We start from the raw sequence: 18,983 nt of genomic DNA, 5'->3' as shown, positions 1-18,983 counted from the left end.
TCAGCTGAGATGACTTCAAATACAATTTTGGCAACCATTTCAGATAAATATGAGAGGAGGCAACAAGTTCTATGATTGTTTTGGGAAGGTTAGTTGTGAGGTATTCTGTGCCTATGGACGAATGGAGAAACTTTGGAATAGTTTATTGAACGCATGACTTACTTTTGGATCTACACTTCTCTTAATAGCATTAATCAAGTCAGTTCTGAGCGTCTCCATTTGATGGAGACCAATTCTAGGAACTACGTCTTTGCCTATTACTACGGAAAGGGTGAATTCTTTGGTGTACTCCACTGCTGGGGCCGAGAGTAATCCTCCCGGGGGCGAGTAGCAGAAGCATTGAAGAGAAGGATGTGTCTGCCTCATGAGGATACCTAATATGCTAGCTATACCTGTGTGGAGGAGGTTACGTAACAGATTTGATCCACTCACATTATGTGTATTGAACATTTATAAAAACTTACCAGCGCCCAAAGAATGCCCGACGATTACAATCTCGAAGTCTCTGGTACCTCGCTCAAGCTTCCTGGCCTTGGCTTTCTCTACTAGCTGTTCCTGCTCGATTTTATCATAAATGTAAGTAGCAGCATGTACCATTCCTTTATGGCCTGTCCAGTCTTCCCTGGGAGGGTTCAGCGGAATCGTCTCACTCTCCGCATTCAAATCAGTCAAGATATCCTGAAGGGATTCAAAAATATTCGTGTGTATATGAAAATACATGACGCCTCACCTTCATGGACAAGGTGCCCCTAATACTAATAACAATCTTTTTTCTGTCATAATCTAAGGCAACAAAGAATGGGGTTTCCCCGACATCCACATGGTACGTGGCATAAACAATCTCAATGTCCCCTAAATCGGTGAGTTTCTGGAGCGCCGCATAGTTGCACCGACAGCAGTTATCATCCACCACCTCTGGCCCATCCTCACCGCGTTTTCGACATGGGAAACAGCAGCAATGGAGCCCTGAAATCCCCATTTCAGATAACGAGCAGTGTATCATAATTTGCCTAACTAACCAGTGCAAAGATGGCAAGCCCCAGTCTTGTTCATCATAATATAAATGGGCCATCCGTAAGCTCTCACGGCAAAATGGGCGTAGTGGATGACAGTCTGGAATAGTTCCAAGTCTGCCCCGTCTTCATGCAACGACAAAAACTGGGTCCTCGGGGTAATGGCCACTCCAGACAGGAATTCGTATGTGGCGTTTTTTCGCTGAAAAGGCCACAGCGGTTAGTAGATGGAGAATAAAAGCTGTCGTAGTGGAGTCCAGGCCTGAATCCTTACTATAGTCTCAGGTTTTCTTTTGGACGAATGTCCACCTACCTGCTCCACAATGGCCTTTCTTTCGATCTTCTGAAACTTCCTCAAAAGCACCAAGCCGACAACGACGTCCGAAGGCACTACGTCCAAATCTCGGAAAAAGTCGGAGAGCAATCTGGCAATATCAGCAAATGAATTTCTGTTCCTGTCCGAGGGAGAGGAACAGCAGAAAAGGAATCGACACCGATTGTGCCAGCTGTCTTGATACGCCCTTAAGACCTTCCTGCAAGAGATGAGCGGCATAACTTCAAAAGGAGAATTGTCTGTTTTGAGACGTTAAGACTCTAAGTGCGTGGTGATTATTTGGTAAACAAACTCAATGAAACGGATCTTGTCAAAAACCGATTCAGTATTCCTGAACATTCCCTGGAAAATAAGTAATAAACCGAGCCAAACATTAACCTACTTCCCGGTAAATTTCCGATAAGGGGAAACCTTATAATATGAAACTACAGTAGGGAAAATCGATGGAAACTAATAGGAATAAGCCGAAAAAGTATCATTTTCCAGTAAAAGAAGGATGACCCGTGTCGGGTAACAGAGATAAGACGCTCCCCTTTTGGTTTAAACGTCTATCAGGATCTAAGTAGGTTAATACCTTTCTGCTTCCTTTGAAAGGTTTCGACCCCACGATATTCAATTTTCAGCGATATTGTTTGAAACGGAAGTGTATATTTCTTGAAGGGACAAGCTAAGGAATTAAGGGCTGTGGCTGCGATCCTCGCAGCCGACATCATTACAGTACGACCTCAATATGTCACGTATTAAATTTCGGTCTTAAGCTGATATTTTTCCGATAACATGGCAATTATCACGACTGAGCAATCAGCAGGTTCCAAGCAAATTTGTTGCCTTAAAGAGGGATTTAATGTTGCTTGAATCCAGCCAGAAAAGTCAGTGGAAACACGCAACAATGGGAATATCCTTGGCATTAATGAGCAGCTCCACAATAGGAAAATTTTCTTTAAAAGTTGAAATTAAATGCGACAATCTCGGTTCATGTTTAACTCATAACGGTCTTTTGAGGAAATTCTTAGTTAAATTTACTACAAAATGATTTTGAGAGAAAATTGTTATTGGTTTTATTTTCAGTTAGTTTATTTCAAACCCTTCATGGGTTTGACCTCAATCTCAAGATTAATCCTGGCTTATTTCCAATCCAATTAACTCAGGTTTTGCGGAAATAACGCAATAAGACATTAAACTGTTAGTAAGATTTAAATTTAATATTTAGGGAACCATGCGAGCCAACGAAATTGGTCAGTGAACGAATACATGCAAAAATCCAGGGTTGGCCTTCCACGTGGTGAGCTATGGCGGGTGGCCCTTGGATGAAATGAGATAGAATCCTTAATGCCAACCTAGATTATCGGAAAACACTGTTAAAATCACCTAGGAAGTAAATCTCCAGGGACGATTTAGGGGAAAGGCACCTACTGAGGTTCCATTGCAAAATCGCTCTTTCTAGTCCTTTTATACAATATCTCCGCAGCCCTCGGCATTGTCAGGTATAAGATACTCGGACCACTATCCTACATCCGAGGGGTACCACAGGCCACTTTGCTACTATGAAAATTAAAGTGTGAGTAAGTGAGTGAGTTCTACAGCCGTCTAAGTTAGAACAGTATTAGTACAAAGAGATTCTTGGTACCACTCTAATAGAAGCGAGTTAAGGAGTGTTTTATTATAACAATAGTGAAGCTTCAAGCTCAGCTACAACTCAAAGTAACTCACATTCGCGATATGACAAAAAATGGTACATCGCAACGTTGCAGTACTAGGGTAGATAAGGAATGATTTTCACAATGTACGCATACCCCACATCTGGTTTCAACTAAACTACAAACAGAAGAATAGGAAGAATGAGTAAGAACTAAGTACTCTTAACAATGGTATGAGACACTTGAGATTTAAATATCTTTATACCTTTGTCGCCAGTTTCTGGTACTCCCTGAGCGTTTGTATTGGAACTTTGACTCGGATTCCCTCATGGAGCGCTGGTACTGCTTCATCTTCACCCAGGACCTGCCTGCGGTGTCGTAGCAGCACCACACGGTGATGAGTACGGACAGAAGGATGCACCAGTTAAAAACTACCATAGCTGAAAATGTGTTCAGTCAATTAGCGGGATAATTCACAGATTAATGTATAATTTGAGGAACCAAACCGGTAATTGCGAAGGTGTCTAGAGCACCTAACAAGCGCGCCACTGGATGAGTATTCCATGTAGTACCAAAAAGGTACCTCAAGAATTTTCTGTGTGCTAACGCCAATTTCCGATAGAGGGCCAAATCAGTAATTACGAAGGTGTCTAGAGTACCTCTCTAGCGCGTCACTGGATAAGTACTCTATGCAATACCAAGAAGGTACCTCAAGAACTTCCTGAGTGCTAACGCCGTTTTCCAGATTCTCACACGGCTTTTTACCTCGGACATGTAATTGAGAGTATGAGAGTTTTTAGGTAAATTACTTTAGCTTCGCCTCTAAGTGTTTTTAGTTGAATATTAACACTCCACCTAATTTTAAGTTATGCTAACTTTTACTCCATTTCATTGCTTTGATGCGCTTTCTCCCTACTTGTTTACTTGATACTCGTTTATTTAATGTTTATAAGCTTACTTTGATTGGTTTCAGTTGGGTTTCCCAAAGGTTTCATCTTTTGCTTTCGTAAACTAACTCTTTGCCCAAGGGCTTTTTAATCTTCCCTCAATTTTTTTCTTTCAGCTAAAGATATCCGGAGTAAAGCGTAGCAATAAAATAACAATAATTCGGGTTAAAAAATTAAGTTCTCTATCATGGATTTTAGTGAACTCTGTCACTTCTGCCCGCGCTCTAGACAGCCTCGTCGCCGTTATAGTCTCTGTTTACCCTATACCCGAAGAATAAACATTCTTAAAATATTATACTTAAAAAGCTCAAATAGATAATCCTGGTGGGACAGTTTCGGAATCGTTATTGGTCATTTTCTCTTTTCCATTTTCCAAGGAAATGGCAAACACGAGCATTCGCTTACCCACGGCCTTCATTATATTCCCAAGAAATGTATGTGGAAACAGCCTCGAATTTGGCATACAGATTGACTCACCTAAAACAGTCTCTTTGGCGTTTTCTATTGAACAGTCTAAGTAGTAGTTGCTTAGCCATACGATTCCAGCGGTTAGCCAGCCCGCTTCGATGATCATCACAGCTAAAAAAACTCAGCTCAGCTACTTTTCATGGTCAACATAAGATACTTACACAGTCTTATATACAAAATATACTGCATGGAGCTCCTGGGGCCTGTATCCAGGATGCTTCCTCTTAAGGCCACCACGCAGACAGCTAGTTCTAGAACCATGGACAGGAGCAGGATCGCTAGGTACCCGACGATGAGGCCCCATAGCAACAGGACGCATTGAACGCTCTTGTCGTACTTGACCACGAAGAGCACTATTCCGAGGATTATTGTCCTGGAAAGAATATCTGGATTGAGCGAACAGCTGATCGATTTATTTAGATCTGTTCGACACCCCTGCACGAGGAGCATACTTTAATAAATCTGGTCGATTGCGATTTAGAGCCCTACGTGAGCGGTGTGCCGCATTAGCCCTACAGAAATATTGCACCTACTTGTTTATACGGTCATTTCAGCTTCTTTTTCGAGGCGTTCCAGGTTTTAATTTAAGACTCTAATCAATATTGCACAGCCAGTTGTTGAGGCAGCTTTATCAGAAGAACGGTTATCTGAGGAGAGCACTGGCTTGTAAAGGGGGAACAAATCTGAATTAGATATTTTAAACGGCCCTTTCGGGACACGATCAAGTCGACTATTTTCCGGAAAATTAAACGCGACTGTAGAGCCTAAGAAGGTTTTTTTTAGTGTCTTCTTTGATTCCTTAAGACAAATATTATCACTTTGGAAATTATTGAGCAAAAAATGAATGAAACCCTCATCGAGATGATCCATTTCAGCTGAAAATAGTATATCGATCTATCTCCTTTGCTGTTAATTCTATTTCCATGTTCATTCGAGTTTGAAGACTGGTTCATTAAAGTTTCCATAAAATGGCTTGATTGAATCAGGGTTGAATGACGTTGAGGCAACCGCTTAAAACCCATTAATCGTCCATTTTTTGCATAACTCCTTTTACCAAGGACGTGGATAAAAGGAGAGCCCTTTTGAGGGGGGATCTGGAATTTCTTATTTGTCAATCCATCCCCGAAATCCAAAGATTAATTGTCAATTTTAGGGGCGTCCGCACATGATCAACAAAGTTGCTGCTGCTGTTGGATTGCAAGGGGGATTTTATTGCTTCTCAATAATTCTTAAGATTGTCACGTACTGGAATCAAACCGAGGGTGATCTAAGGCGAAGATTTACGTATAAATTTTATCTTCCCTTACACGATCTTTCGATTGTCGAAAATATGGAGTAGGTAGAGAGGATTTTCATTATTAGGTAGGAAAATGATCGCTTGAATAATGTGTAAAAACGTCACAGCTAGAAATAGTCAACCTGCTTATCAATACGTTTCAATAGTGCAATAGTTTTTAATTATTCTACTTAAAATGCTATATAATGATGATGAAGCCTGCACATTTATCTCTCAAGGTATGTGGGTATCAATAGTTTTGAGATAAAGATGACTCATTTTTAATGAGGTTTAGAGCAAATTCAAAAATTTAACCACTGGTGCAAAATCATGAACTCCGACACAAACCCGATTCAAATATAGCCGAAGATTGGAAAGAGTCTAAGCTCTGAAGCTCATCCCAGGGACCTGAACATTTCAAAATAATCTCTCAATGAGGGCCAAGTCGTAAATAGTTTAGAGGAGGGTAATTTGCATCACGAGAGACTCTGTTTTCAAAGGGATTCGATAATGAGGAATTTTAAAGTATTGAACTTTCTTTTAGGTGGACTTCTGTGCAGAGATACCTGTAGGTGCCTATTTCATGAACCAAACAGTTGGTTCCGATCAGAACCACCATTCAGTAAGTGTATTACCACACGAGAGGTTAAGTGGACTCTGCGCTTTGAATGATAATAAAACGAGGAATTTGAAGTATGACGTTGTCTTTTGGGTCGATTTCTGGGGATTCAGTTCTTCAAGAAGAGCACTGCCTCACGCGAATGAGAATGAACGTTGCTTCTGGATGTGTTAGAACCTGAGGACTTTGAAGAATTAAACGTCCTTTACAACCTATTTGGGTGTAGACGTAGAGGTCCTTCTTTGCGTTATTTTCACGCAGGATAGCTTCAATAGCTGTTTGAACTAATTTCTGTTTCATGCAGTTCCCAGCCCCTGGTGCAGTTCTCCTGACCAACTGGGCAGCTGTAAGAGCAGAGCAAGTGGTAAGTTTTCATCGCTTAATGCAAATGCAATATACATGGAAATATATTCGTAAAAGGAAATAAAGTTGGATTTATTTTGATAGATTTTCAATACTCGTTCCTAATGATTCTGAAGAATTGTGGAAATTTATATGGAATAAAATCCACGCAGAGGCGAGCCGGATCAAAGGCCGCAACTGCGGTGTAATTGTGTATTTACAGTGAGCAGCGAAAAGCAGAATAAGCAATGATTGAGAGGCCAAATGACGAACATAAACGAGACCATAAGTTATTAAAACAAATAACAAGTGAATAAAAGTCAGCAGTTTTCCATCCCGTCAATTTTCCCAATGCCTCGTAAATATTCACCGATTTATTTTATGAGGTACTCAGCCTGTTTTATGACTTATTGATTTATGCTTCCATATTATGTTCCTAGTTACTTACATGGCCAAATTCATTTCCGTCTAACGTCTCTCTAAACGAAGAAAAATTGTCTATTGACGTCAACCAAACAGCAGGCAAGTCGTTATGGACAAAGTCGTTACGGAAAACTTGCGGTTAATATATTTCTAACATATTATTCACATGAAGATGTAAATTTAATAGTGACGGTGATTGTGTGCCGGATCCGTCCCTGTATAATCAAAGCAAAAGCACTTGTCCCATAGTCAGCGACAAAATGTAAGGAGGGCGAACGAGGAATCTGTTAAAGAGGGCCCACATGTGTAATCCATTTCAAGAAGAAAATCTATGGAGAGATCAGAGGCGTACCACAGAATGTTAAATCCCCCCCCCCCGCCGCGCCGCACCCGATGATGGTGCAGATGATGTTTATAGTTGTCCAAACCATTATCTGTCTAAAATACATCAAGATGCGAGCAAGTGGAAAGATGCATTCGAAGTTATGGACATAATTGCATTTTTATGCTAAAATCAAAAGCCATCAGACGCTACTGGGCCTTCTGTTCCTCTAAGCATATAATAAGGGAAGTAAAGAAGGGTCATTCTTAGGAGGGTTGCAATTTACGGTGCTTGACGCTGCAGATTGAAATAACGGTGAATATTTTCGACACGTGACGGATTTTCGCATCTGAGTTTCCTCATACATTTTTTATTTTAATCCGAAGTCATAACCAATTGGAACATAGTCGTACGTGTGTCTAAGTTATTTATGTCTTACATATACACGAGGAAATTGGGTCCAAATTTAGACCAGATTTTTTCTACTTATTGCTCCCCACTTTAGGTCCCAATTGAGTGTGCTCGCACCACGGTTTAAAGCGAGCGTTTACATTCTTTACATGAAATATTTCTTAGTTTGCCAGGTATTTTATTATTACATTATAAATAATGATTTCCCAGAAGACTCATAATATCCTGCCAACTCCCGGTAAACAACTGTTGCAGCCTGACAAATTGCAGACATTAACCTGGACTCCTTCTAGTTCTTTCGCTTGATTATTTTTGAGTTATAGTTGGATGATCCAGCTTTCCATTTTTCGTGCCAACGATATACGCGACCACAATATCCGATCGAATGTATACAAATTAGAATTTTCGTTCTGCAAACCAATTGGCGTTGACCACAGTTTGCCAGTGCTTTGATAACAACATAGATATTAATTCCAGAACTATAACAATAAGACCGAAACATCAATATTAATTAGAGCGAGTGTATCAATATGAACAATAATAGGTCCCCTGCATTGTTTGTATCGAAGTTTACAATGTGTATTACAATAGATTAGGCTTCGGCTAATGGGGCAGGAGTAGGTGGAAGGAGGTGTTTGTGTTCTTTTATATCAAGTACATGCTATAGGAGACAAATTGAAAGAAAACATGATACATATTCCTTTTAAGGTTCCTCCCCCTTTCCCCATCAGCAGCCTTTCCGACGAGATGCTTTGTGACGGTTTCCGGAGGAGGGAGAGAGGGTGGAGCGGGGATCCAAGATGAAAAGAGGAAAGGAAGTTAATCAGTCGGTATCCCGAGGGACCCCAACTCGACACTGTGTGGGCAAATAAAACCGCCTTTAGTGCCAAGCTCACATGTCTGGAAGCAGATTGTATAATCCTCTATAAAAAAGATTCCTCAGGAGCAATGCTTTGCGAGGGTTCCTGGTGGAAGAAAAGGGAAACCCTAGATATTTAGGGCCCGGGAAAACTCTTGCCTACATCCCTTTTGGCCACAATAAGGCCGAATGGACGGTGAAGAAGGGAGAGAAGTGCCCTGGGTAAATCCAACAATACTCGGTCGCCAGAAGACCCCACCGGGTGTTTCAAGAAGATTTCACTTCGTGAGAAGAAAAAGGTTAGTTCAGGTTAGTTTAGGTTGGACAGACCGACACATCAAAAGGAAAGATATTTCTTTTAAGGTTGTTGTCGATTTAGATTTCTTGTGAGATGGAATAGATATATTTGCTTATACTGTATATGGGTCAAACCTAATTACTTAAAATATTTCAGTTTAACCCAGTTATAAGCCAAGGGGCTACGAAAAAAATTAAAAGGTACTTAATAACTGTCACTATGTTACACTCGAAAATAAATGTTCAAATGGATGGTTAAACTACATGAAAAAAGCGTCTAAGTGTGTGAATTCTTATCCAAGAATTAGCAGAGAATAGAGCTTTTCAGGTTAAAACTTCATCCTTTTTTTGAAACTGAAACACCGTTGAAATGTTTTCACTAAGTGACTTTCTAACTTCATCTAAATGCTTATTATCAGGATTTGAGACCAAGAAATTCGTTTATCCGTGTTTCCTGGCAATATTCTAAGCATAAAGCTTCAACTGAGTATTTTCTGCGTTATTCTCTGGATACGATGTCTTTTCGAAATTCGAGAATACTCTTAGAGCTCTTATGGTCTGACGAGTCGTCAACTATTCCATTGTAACGACTATAACTTTATTAAGGTGCCCCTACAAGCGGTTGTTCCCTAGATTCGATTCATCCTCATTAGATATTTAATTCCTACTCTCACCCCTCGACCAATTCTATTTTTTTCGTTTTTCTCTTGTGATAGACCTCCTAGACCCCTTCGAGCTTGCAGACTTGCTTAGGATTATTGTTCAAGTTTTCTGTCTTATTAGATATTAATTGCTCATATCTGCTATAATCTCATGCTATCTCGTAATCTGTTACATTTACAGACTTTAGCCCTCAGCTATCGCCCTTAGGTTTTGGAGGCTTAAGACATCGATTTAAAATGCGATGCTGCGAAAGTCATTAATTGGTAGCCATTCCAATTGGAGATGTTCCAGATTTGCTCTTATCTAGATTCGCCTGGGCTACATCAGTGTAGTGAATCAAACTTGAATGTTTACCAGAAAATAGAATCATTTAAATGTCCTGTGTTGGAGTTCTGGCAACAAACAGCCCCCGCTTTCTCTAAGTAAGAGCCTTTGAAGTGTTGGCAGGTTCACCGAGAGAATGACAGAATAACGTGACTGGTAAGTCTGAAATAGAGGCGTGTCACTGGTTTGCTGCCACATTTCGATAGAAACAGCGTTGACTATAAACTTGTCAGCACTTTAAAATTTAATTTAGGCAATTTTGTCAAAGAGAATGATTTCTATAGAAGCGATGAAATTTAATTGTGACTGTGCGTGCATCGTCATCGGTCTGTCACGTAAATCATTTGAGATTCTCGAACTAGCCGTTGACCACAATCAACTCCCATTTTCTTTCATTTTTGTTTTGCCTTTATTCATTTTTATTAGTATTTTATGTTTATTGATATTTATCTGTCAATTTTATGTTTATCACATTTTTCGCTTGTCCCTTGCGTGTTCTTTCATTACCGCCTGTTATTTTAATTTATTACCCATTGGACGCACTTCACCTTAACACCTTCGCAATCGCTCTCTTACTTAACTCTTTGCGTTCCTTTGATCGAGGACCGATTTTATTTCCCTCGAAAGCTGAAGCAAAATCGCCTCAGCTTTTTTATGACGTACACATCCCTCATTAAAGCTGGTTTTAATACCCTGAACTTTGTGTTCCTGATGATAAGGCATCAGTCTATATGCACAGTTAAAATTACGCAATAACAGCTAAAAGTGGAATTTTTCATCTCAAAGCAAGCAATTTCCATGCCGAATTTAATACATCCAAGATCATTTATCAGGCTTTCGAATGCAAAGCTTCCGTTTATTAAGATAAATAGTTGTTCCATTATGAATTGCTCCTGTCTGCTTTGAATGCTTCGGTATGTGAGGCTAATCGCCAGAAAGTGTGGCGATATTATTGTTTGCTTCTTTGAGATAAATTCGTACTTCAAACATTCTTTCTCCGTCGCATTTCCCTCTTCTTTTTCTGGCCCGTTTGCCGCTTTTTTTTAACGCTTTTGGTCAGGTTTCTGTCCGCGCCTGCTGAAAATATTTGATCGATTTTTTTGAAGCGACGCCAACTTGAACGAGAAAAAATACAAGTGGGATTCGAAAGCATTTGAAATATTGAAAAGTGATCCGACAAAATACACAATAAATCACCCCGAAATACTTGAGGCATATATTTCCCTATAATCTCCATCTGGATATAATCCCTCAAATGGTGAAATTTATGGTCTGATACGTCGCCAAGTGCGTTCCTTGGAAAACAGCCCATATATTTTCATCCTTCGTGAATTATTGAACATATTATTTCACGCACCCCAAATTCAAACGAAATACCTACCTATAAATTATTGAGCCTGGGAACTGGAGGCTATCTTTAGCCGAAAAAAACACTGTCTAGCAGGTAAGTATTAAAGGGAATCCCACACAAACGAACTCGTTCCAAAGAATAACACTAAAAAAAACGCCCACCGAAACTGGATCATTCCCACGTATCGTAATAGAAAATAAGTTCGCTAATAAGTAATTTACGAAACGGAAGAGAAGGAAATTGATTTGGCATGGCGTATACGGTGTAGAGCAATGAAAACTGGAATGAAAACAGTTTCTATCGGTATCCAGGAGCAAGAAAGCTGCACGTATCGAGCGACACAGCTGCAGATGAGAGGAAAAAGGTCAAAGGTCACGGAATGTGTATATATGCCAAAATGGCCGAAAATAAGCCTGGAAATGGGAATTTCGGGACTGATGCTTATAATGTGGAGCTTAAATTATCCAGGCCGCTTGCAGGGACGTGGGCTGGGAACTAGATAAGGAAGGAGAACTTATTAATTGGGGTATTTGCTAAATATTGCAAGGTATCAACATCAGCTCAATCGACAATTCAATTTTCAGACCAGAGCCTCGTCAGTGTTCCAAAAAATCGTCAAAGGTATCGTCAAGCTCGAATGCGCCCCATGTAATAAACGCTAAATTCTCCATAAAAATTATCTCCAGAGGAGTATGCACATTGCGCGGTTAACATAAAGCCTCATATCCACTTAGTTTTATCGCAGAGGGAAGTAAAAATGTTAGTGCATCATTAACGGAGCCTTAAGGCTGGATGCGAGCACGTAGATGGAAGAAATTAAGTTCTTTGTGAATATGAAAATAGCCATGGAGGTGTTCAGCAAACACCAAAAGAATTGGATCATTTTTAACTGAGGCCGAAATGCATGTTATTAGTAGAGCTTTATGAACACCCCCTGTAACTTTTCTTGTCTACAAAAATAAAAGATCCTCGAGTACGTTCAAAGATACGTCGAGGGGTTCCGAGTGATGCTACCATGAAGCTACTACTTTTTAACTTATATAGCCAGACGAATATCATTAATATAAATGTGACAATTGTGTGTTCCTTTTTTTTGTCTTTGATTTGGTACGATATTTAAAATATCGCAAATAAACCAGTCTGCGTCACTAATTCTGCAAGAAACGGTCTTTCAGGTACACTTTGTTTTGATTAAATAAGGTGAGCTATTTCCTAAATACACGGCGATTAAAGAAAAAGGGCTAACTTTTGAAGATACCTTGTATTCTTTTATAGTTGTTTAAAAAGCGAAAATTCTCCAAACATGTCCCGAGATATCGACCAAAGCCACTAAGCGAAATTGCAACAACAGTTCTTAAATAACTGGAGCTCCCAAACTCAGTGGGTTGAAAATCAGCAGCTTCGCATAGCATTATTCTTTGCCCTGTATGAGAATTTTTTTCCGAAGACGAGGGTTCATCAATGACTTTACAAGAAACAGACTTTCAAAGTTTTTTTAGTTCATGAAAATCAAAAATTACTGAAAAATCTGCCCTTTCGGTTACTTCGTGAACACTCTATTTAAAATCATTCAGATGCAGCAGGTTGCCGGCTTTATAATTCCGGGAAAATACGCTCTGTTAATTGCCGGTTTGTTATGGTTTGCTAACATTAAAGGCAATTAGTTAGATTGGTGTCTTTGGAAATAATGAAGGTGAAATCTTGCCAAGAAAAACTTTAAGTATGTTCCCTAAATTTGAGGCAGATTGTTCATTTTTTTCCAACAAAAATGCAAGTTCCTGCAAGTACAAATGTCTATTATGCACTGCAAAAAGGTGTCTAGTGTGGATTGCAAGTGCAAGCGTATAGTCCTTAGACAATTAAGTGCGAGTGCCTAACATGCACTGCAAGTGCAAGTGCCAAGTATGGACTGTAAGTGCGAATGTCTACTATGCACTGCAAGTGCAAGTGCCAAGTATGGACTGTAAGTGCGAATGTCTACTATGCACTGCAAGTGCAAGTGCCAAGTATGGACTGTAAGTGCGAATGTCTACTATGCACTGCAAATGCATAAGTCTAGTATTGACTACAAATACCTGCGTCTAGTATATATTGCAAGGGCCTAGTATTTGCTGCAAATGCAAGAGTTTAGTATTCACTACAAGTACTAATGTCTAGTATACACTACAAGTGCAAGGGTCTAGAATGTCATTTTCAAATACATTTTTTTTAGAATCAGAGAGGCGGTGCTAATCTAGTAACTTGGAAAAGCCACGTAGAATAAACGCGCAATAAGATAATATAACTGATATAGCAACTATGCAGGGTGGGGGGAAAAAGCTGAGGCCTGAAAGCCCACGTCGTACCACAACTTTTCATATTTTCAAAATTGAGAAAATCAGTAGGTTTGTATAAGAGTTCCTTCGTGCCTTCATAACTAGAATAACATAACACAATTAATGAGAGACCTTTTTTGAACGCCAATTGATTATATTAGTTTTCTTAATGATTCAACTAACCCAGCCTGTACATAATAAAGCATACACATGAGTAAAAAAGCATTTTGGAAACTTAAAAATATTCTCACCAATGCTACCGATCATACCATTGTTGTAGATGTAACACGATAGTTCAATGACGCTTATTGCGCTATTTTAAGAAGGCATTGTAATCTAATTTAGTTGTTGTACACACTTACTACAGGAGTGAATCTCTTGTTCTCAGTATCCGGGAAAAAATCGTTGCAGAGTTTCAGTTTTATATTTTTCAGATCGGAACTGATTGATACAAATGTGGTGTCAGTTAGTTTCACATTCCTTAAATGTGAATGGGGAAAAATAGCCCAAATTGGAAAAAGTTCTTAAAAAAGCAAAGCACCCCATATACTCCCTGCAAAAACTCATAAATTCCCCAGGACTTTCGCCTCTTCATATATTGCCCGTAAACATCTCAGTCAGTTCCATCATCTCTATTCGATGCAAAACAACGAAACCATTAATAAAGGAGACACCCCTTGATACCGAGTGAGTCACGGGTGAATTTCAATGCAAGGGGAGCACCAACAGCGTTACTAATTCTTATTTATGGGCCACCGTGGCTTACCGATGTAACTTCACGTTATTTACACCCTTTTTGAATTATTAAAACGGTACTTGGGGAGTTGGAATGGTCTGCATTCACCAAAGAGGGACTGCTTTAATTAATTTCTGGAATTGCCTAAATTGCAAGATGAAATTTGGATAACTGGCTAGGACGGAGAATATCTTAATAGTTTTCTTGAATAAGCCTTATTTACCGGTAGGGGGGTCTTAGTCAACTAAATTGAAAGGAAATAGTCCTCATAAGATCTGTCGGCTGGTGAAGGAGTTCTTCCTAGTTAATTATTCAAATGAAGGAAGGCGACGAAAGTTTTTATCAGGTATTGCAGGATTTTCTATATTTACAATGCCACTAGTGCCCGAATTATCTCTAAAAGTTTATTTAAAAATATGAATTTGACGAAAAGAGTTCGACGGAAAAAATAAAGACAGTTAAGTAAAGGAGGATAAGGGAGTTAAAAAGGAAAAAAGTTATTCGGTAAGAAAATCACCTATTTTTTACTTATCGGTCGTCAAAAAGAATCCCACTTACTAATTGCGCCTACGTGCAAGAAAATGAAAAAATGCAAGGTATTTTACTAGTTGTTCAAGCAACAGAGGGCGAAACCGAGCGCCAAATAATGCTTCTTAAGGACCATCAAATGTAGTGTATTCAGCTCTATGCAAATAGTTTGGGTTCGGTCCTCCAAAATGGCAACGAAAGGGAGTTTTCTTTGTTTTACTCAATCACCCTTAAACGCCAATTTCGTATAATTTTTAAACAAATAATATGGATAAAACAACTTCTGGACCTTTTTAGAATAAATTTCCATTCTCTTTGTATAAATCACACGTGGTTGGAAGTTGACACAACAGTAATAGCTTTACACGAAATTTCCAATTTGGGTATCCGTTTTCAATAATTGGTTAAATTTTAAAAGAATTTTTGTCCGTCGGCCATTCCCTTACCAATTTACTTCACTTACCAACTTACATTATTACATTCGCTTACATTAAATAATTTACCAAATTGCTACTGTAGCATAAACTGAGCTGATAACTTGGTATTTGTGCGAATTGCCATGGAATTCAGTAGAACGCTATACATATAAGTGAACTATTGATTTTCAATGATCAGAAAGTCATCTCAAAAGGAGATGTTTCATTCCTAAGTGGATTTTTATGACAAAATTACTAACAGGGGGGTACTTGGGGTTTTCCTACAATAAATCTATGAGTGGCGAGCATCTGCCAGCGACAACTTCCTTCATCCACAACACTCTACAAAAGCTCATTAATCACACCCTGTACTATTCCAATCAATCACAATCCTAAGCTACAATAAAAGTGCTTTAGATTGTTTCAAAACAAGATTTTGGGAAAACCGAAAATTAAGAGTTCAAAGAGAGCTTGATGCAAAAAGAGATCATGTAAAATGATGAAGAACAGCAAGAGACCATCTCTTCCTCTTTACTGCTAATAGGAAATACGCTTTTAACAAGAAAAACTACTTTTCTAACAGCTCCAGTTTTATTGTGAATATTTTAATTTATTGTTAAGTTTCGAGTAAAATTGGTCGTTGGAATAAGCTTGAAAAGTAATTGGGATTAAAATTAAATTTATTAATATCCAAAATTTCAGAACAAGTTTGCAACATAGAGTACTAATTACAAGTTTGTCTCCATAAACACCATTCGGTAGGAATGGATCCGTCCTATTTAACTATCGAAATCAAGAGAAAGTTAGTTATAAAGGACCTTCAAGAACAAATCGTAAAAAACTTTTCTCGTTAATCCAGCTCTACGAAACGGGTTAGAGTTGAGTGGTCCAAAAGTTGTGGTATGAAACTTAAAAACTGACAACGAAAGAGATGATTAGTTCTGACTTGAATGCAGCCTGATATCCCCTTGTATTGTGGGCAACGACGTGTTTTCGGTTAAAAAGTTGGAAAACCTTCTTTTTGCTTTATTCTCCAATCTTAAATCGTTGTTAGAAATCTTTTTTAAAACCGAGCATTAATTTGTCGTTCAAAGTTTGTTGCATCAAATTGATTGTAGAACCTGCGTGCACGTTCTTGCCCTAGGAGTGCGGATTTTGAATCAATGTCGCGCATGTGCGCATCAAATGTGGTATTTGGGCAGGTATCTGAATGGGGAGACTACCTTGACACGCACGCGCGATATTTATCCAAAACAAATGCTAACTGTGCCAGAACGCGCTCGCGAATTTTACAATTGCTAATTGAGCCAGGACCCGCTTTGCATATCTACTCAACACTGATAGAGATCACTACCTGTTTGAACTCTCTTAAAACTTAATTTCCATTCTCGAGAAGCTAAGGGGTCCTCTATTCCCATCTCTTGTTCAAGTGATCACGCTTTTACTACACAAACAAAAAATATATAAGCGGAAGCTCAATCTTGCAGAACTTTTAATATTACTTAATCTACGGGCTTATGAGACCAACTTCAGTGGAACTTTTGTTTATTTAAATTTAGCAATTCTGCCTGCAATAGTCTCTTATCTATTTTTTTTAACAATTAAAACTTCCAGTTCAAAACAGCCAGACAGCAAGGTGTTGTGCGTCAGTTGTACAGGGTGAGTCATGAGGAACTTTACATCACTCTACCATAGAACAAGATTACTAAAAAGAATATCGAATGAATCTTAAAAAGTTGCTCGCATTTTTTATTGTCATTATACAGTGAGTTTTACACATTTTGTCGAAAAATGGTTTTGACAATAACTTTGTAATCCTAATTTGCTCTTTCTCTTTATTTTCTGGTGACAGAGTATACTGTGTAATATGAGTAAGATAATATATTGAGAGTTCGAAAAATCCAGGACCGTCGTCAAAAAATTTAGTTGGATTTTTCCAGACCAAAAAATCTCCCTGTATACAAATTTTCGAAAAAGCTCTATGTGCATTTGCTAATGGTTAAATAAATTAATAGTTATACCCCATCAACAAATCTGTCACACTTTTCATTACTTTGTAAAAAAACGAAGTTTGCGAAAATGTTTATAATATATTAATATATAATAATAATTAAATATTACAGAGTTCTGTATTTGGTTTTAAAATACAGTGTATTTAAGATAAGGATAGTAGGTATATCCAAATATTCAAAACTGTAGTATTTTCGTAAATTTCGTTGTTTTATAACGCCACGAAGAGTGTGACAAATTTATTGTCTAGATATAACTATTAGTTCATCTAATCTTTTAACAAATGTGCACAGGGCTTTGAAAAAAACCAACTAAATTTTTTGAACTTTGAATAGATTATCTTACTCATATACAACAATGTATTCTTTCACCAGAAAATGAAAAAAAAAGGAAACTGGCATTACGAAGTTATAGCCAAAACCATTTTTCAACAAACTCTATAAAACTCCCTGTATAATAACACTAAAAAATGCGAGCAACGTTTTAATATTCATTCGATATTCCTCTTAGCAATCTTGTTCTATAATAGAAGTAGGTACAGTTCTTCATGACTCACACCGTATACTACAGACTGTACTTTTGTATTTTTGCAGTACAATAACAGCTGATTAATACAGATACCCCCCTTTTCGCATTCAATGGGCTTATTTTAAACGCAAAAATCTCAAAATACGATTCATCTCTCCCCTTTCATTCAACCCCAGAGCACCTTTTTTAGGAGCTGCCGGAAGGTCAGGGGTCGCCTGTAAATGAATAGATGGGGACAGGCATGGGATGGCACTTCCGACTTTTGAACTTTTCACCGATCGCATATTTATTTCGTTCGCATGTTATGGACTCCTAGAAAATATTAAGCTTTTCCTCACTTACCATATTAGATGTGTGGTGAAGAGAAAAGCTCCGGGGACGACTAGATCGTCGGAGCCGACACTCCAACGTCTCCTAAAAACAATCAATCCGGGCATGTTAACTCCTTGTCAGCTTCAATTGCACTGAATTTTTAACTTTCGCTGCCATTATTTCAAAGTTAATCATTACATGAATCACTGATATCTCCGCGAAAATGTTTGTTTAACTAATTGAGTTCTTATCGTTTACGCCGGATGCGGTTGCAAACAAGACGTCGAAGAGTTGCTTCATTGCTATGGCTCACCACAAACTCCATGGTGGCTGGAAAAGAAATGAAAATTACTGATGATAAACAACAAAATGAGTTGTTTGTTTAATGGCAAACACCCATGCAAAATGAGTTAATAATGGCTCACTGCGTTCCTCTTGAATTTACGCGTCACATGTGTTGAAAAGAGTGGTTTCCATTAATCCATGTCACTTAAGTTGCCCCGAAAACTTTCATACGCTCTCAATATTAATTGGCCAGAGTAATTTTAATGGATTTGTTTTGACATGGCCGAGAAACAGAACACGAGTACCATTTATTTGAATTAAAATTAACTATATCGGATTGAGCGATTGAAAAGCCATGTGTCTTTTATCGATTTTTTAAAGACTTATTCTGTGCATTAAGCTAACCTACAGATGAGATCATTATGGAAAAACCAAACACCGGAGCACCTCGTCAAACACTTTGAAAGGGCCATCAAAAATAAACGACCGATCAGATCCCCCATCATTGCAAAATAGCTCTGCTCCCCCATAGTCAGGTTTCCTGGGGTCTCGATGAGGGTGTTTGGA

The 18,983-nt window shown here is 38.6% G+C and overlaps 1 protein-coding gene across 10 annotated transcripts in view; it reads right to left on the bottom strand.

Annotated features, from left to right (window-relative positions):
• The window catches only part of inaE (inactivation no afterpotential E), a 31,127-nt gene that overhangs the window by 8,610 nt on the left and 3,534 nt on the right, over positions 1–18,983 (bottom strand). For 5 of the 10 annotated variants that reach the window (XM_066399634.1, XM_066399633.1, XM_066399637.1 and 2 more), the window contains exons 2-11: positions 18,162–18,461; positions 4,561–4,772; positions 4,409–4,510; positions 3,250–3,424; positions 3,058–3,162; positions 1,327–1,546; positions 1,020–1,215; positions 731–966; positions 465–678; positions 163–392 (exon numbers count right to left, since the gene is read on the bottom strand). In XM_066399634.1, coding sequence (XP_066255731.1) covers positions 163–392; positions 465–678; positions 731–966; positions 1,020–1,215; positions 1,327–1,546; positions 3,058–3,162; positions 3,250–3,424; positions 4,409–4,510; positions 4,561–4,772; positions 18,162–18,256 — 1,785 coding nt within the window. In that variant the 5' untranslated portion in view covers positions 18,257–18,461. Of the gene's footprint in view, positions 1–162; positions 393–464; positions 679–730; positions 967–1,019; positions 1,216–1,326; positions 1,547–3,057; positions 3,163–3,249; positions 3,425–4,408; positions 4,511–4,560; positions 4,773–11,316; positions 11,558–18,161; positions 18,462–18,983 lie in introns of those variants that run through there. The other 5 variants (XM_066399638.1, XM_066399641.1, XM_066399640.1 and 2 more) reach the window with 2 other exon arrangements.

This window comes from Euwallacea similis, chromosome 19, assembly GCF_039881205.1.
Source record: "Euwallacea similis isolate ESF13 chromosome 19, ESF131.1, whole genome shotgun sequence".
NCBI lineage: Eukaryota > Metazoa > Arthropoda > Insecta > Coleoptera > Curculionidae > Euwallacea > Euwallacea similis.
Note: the sequence above shows the minus strand (reverse complement) of the source record. Positions and strands in the feature narration are given on the sequence as shown.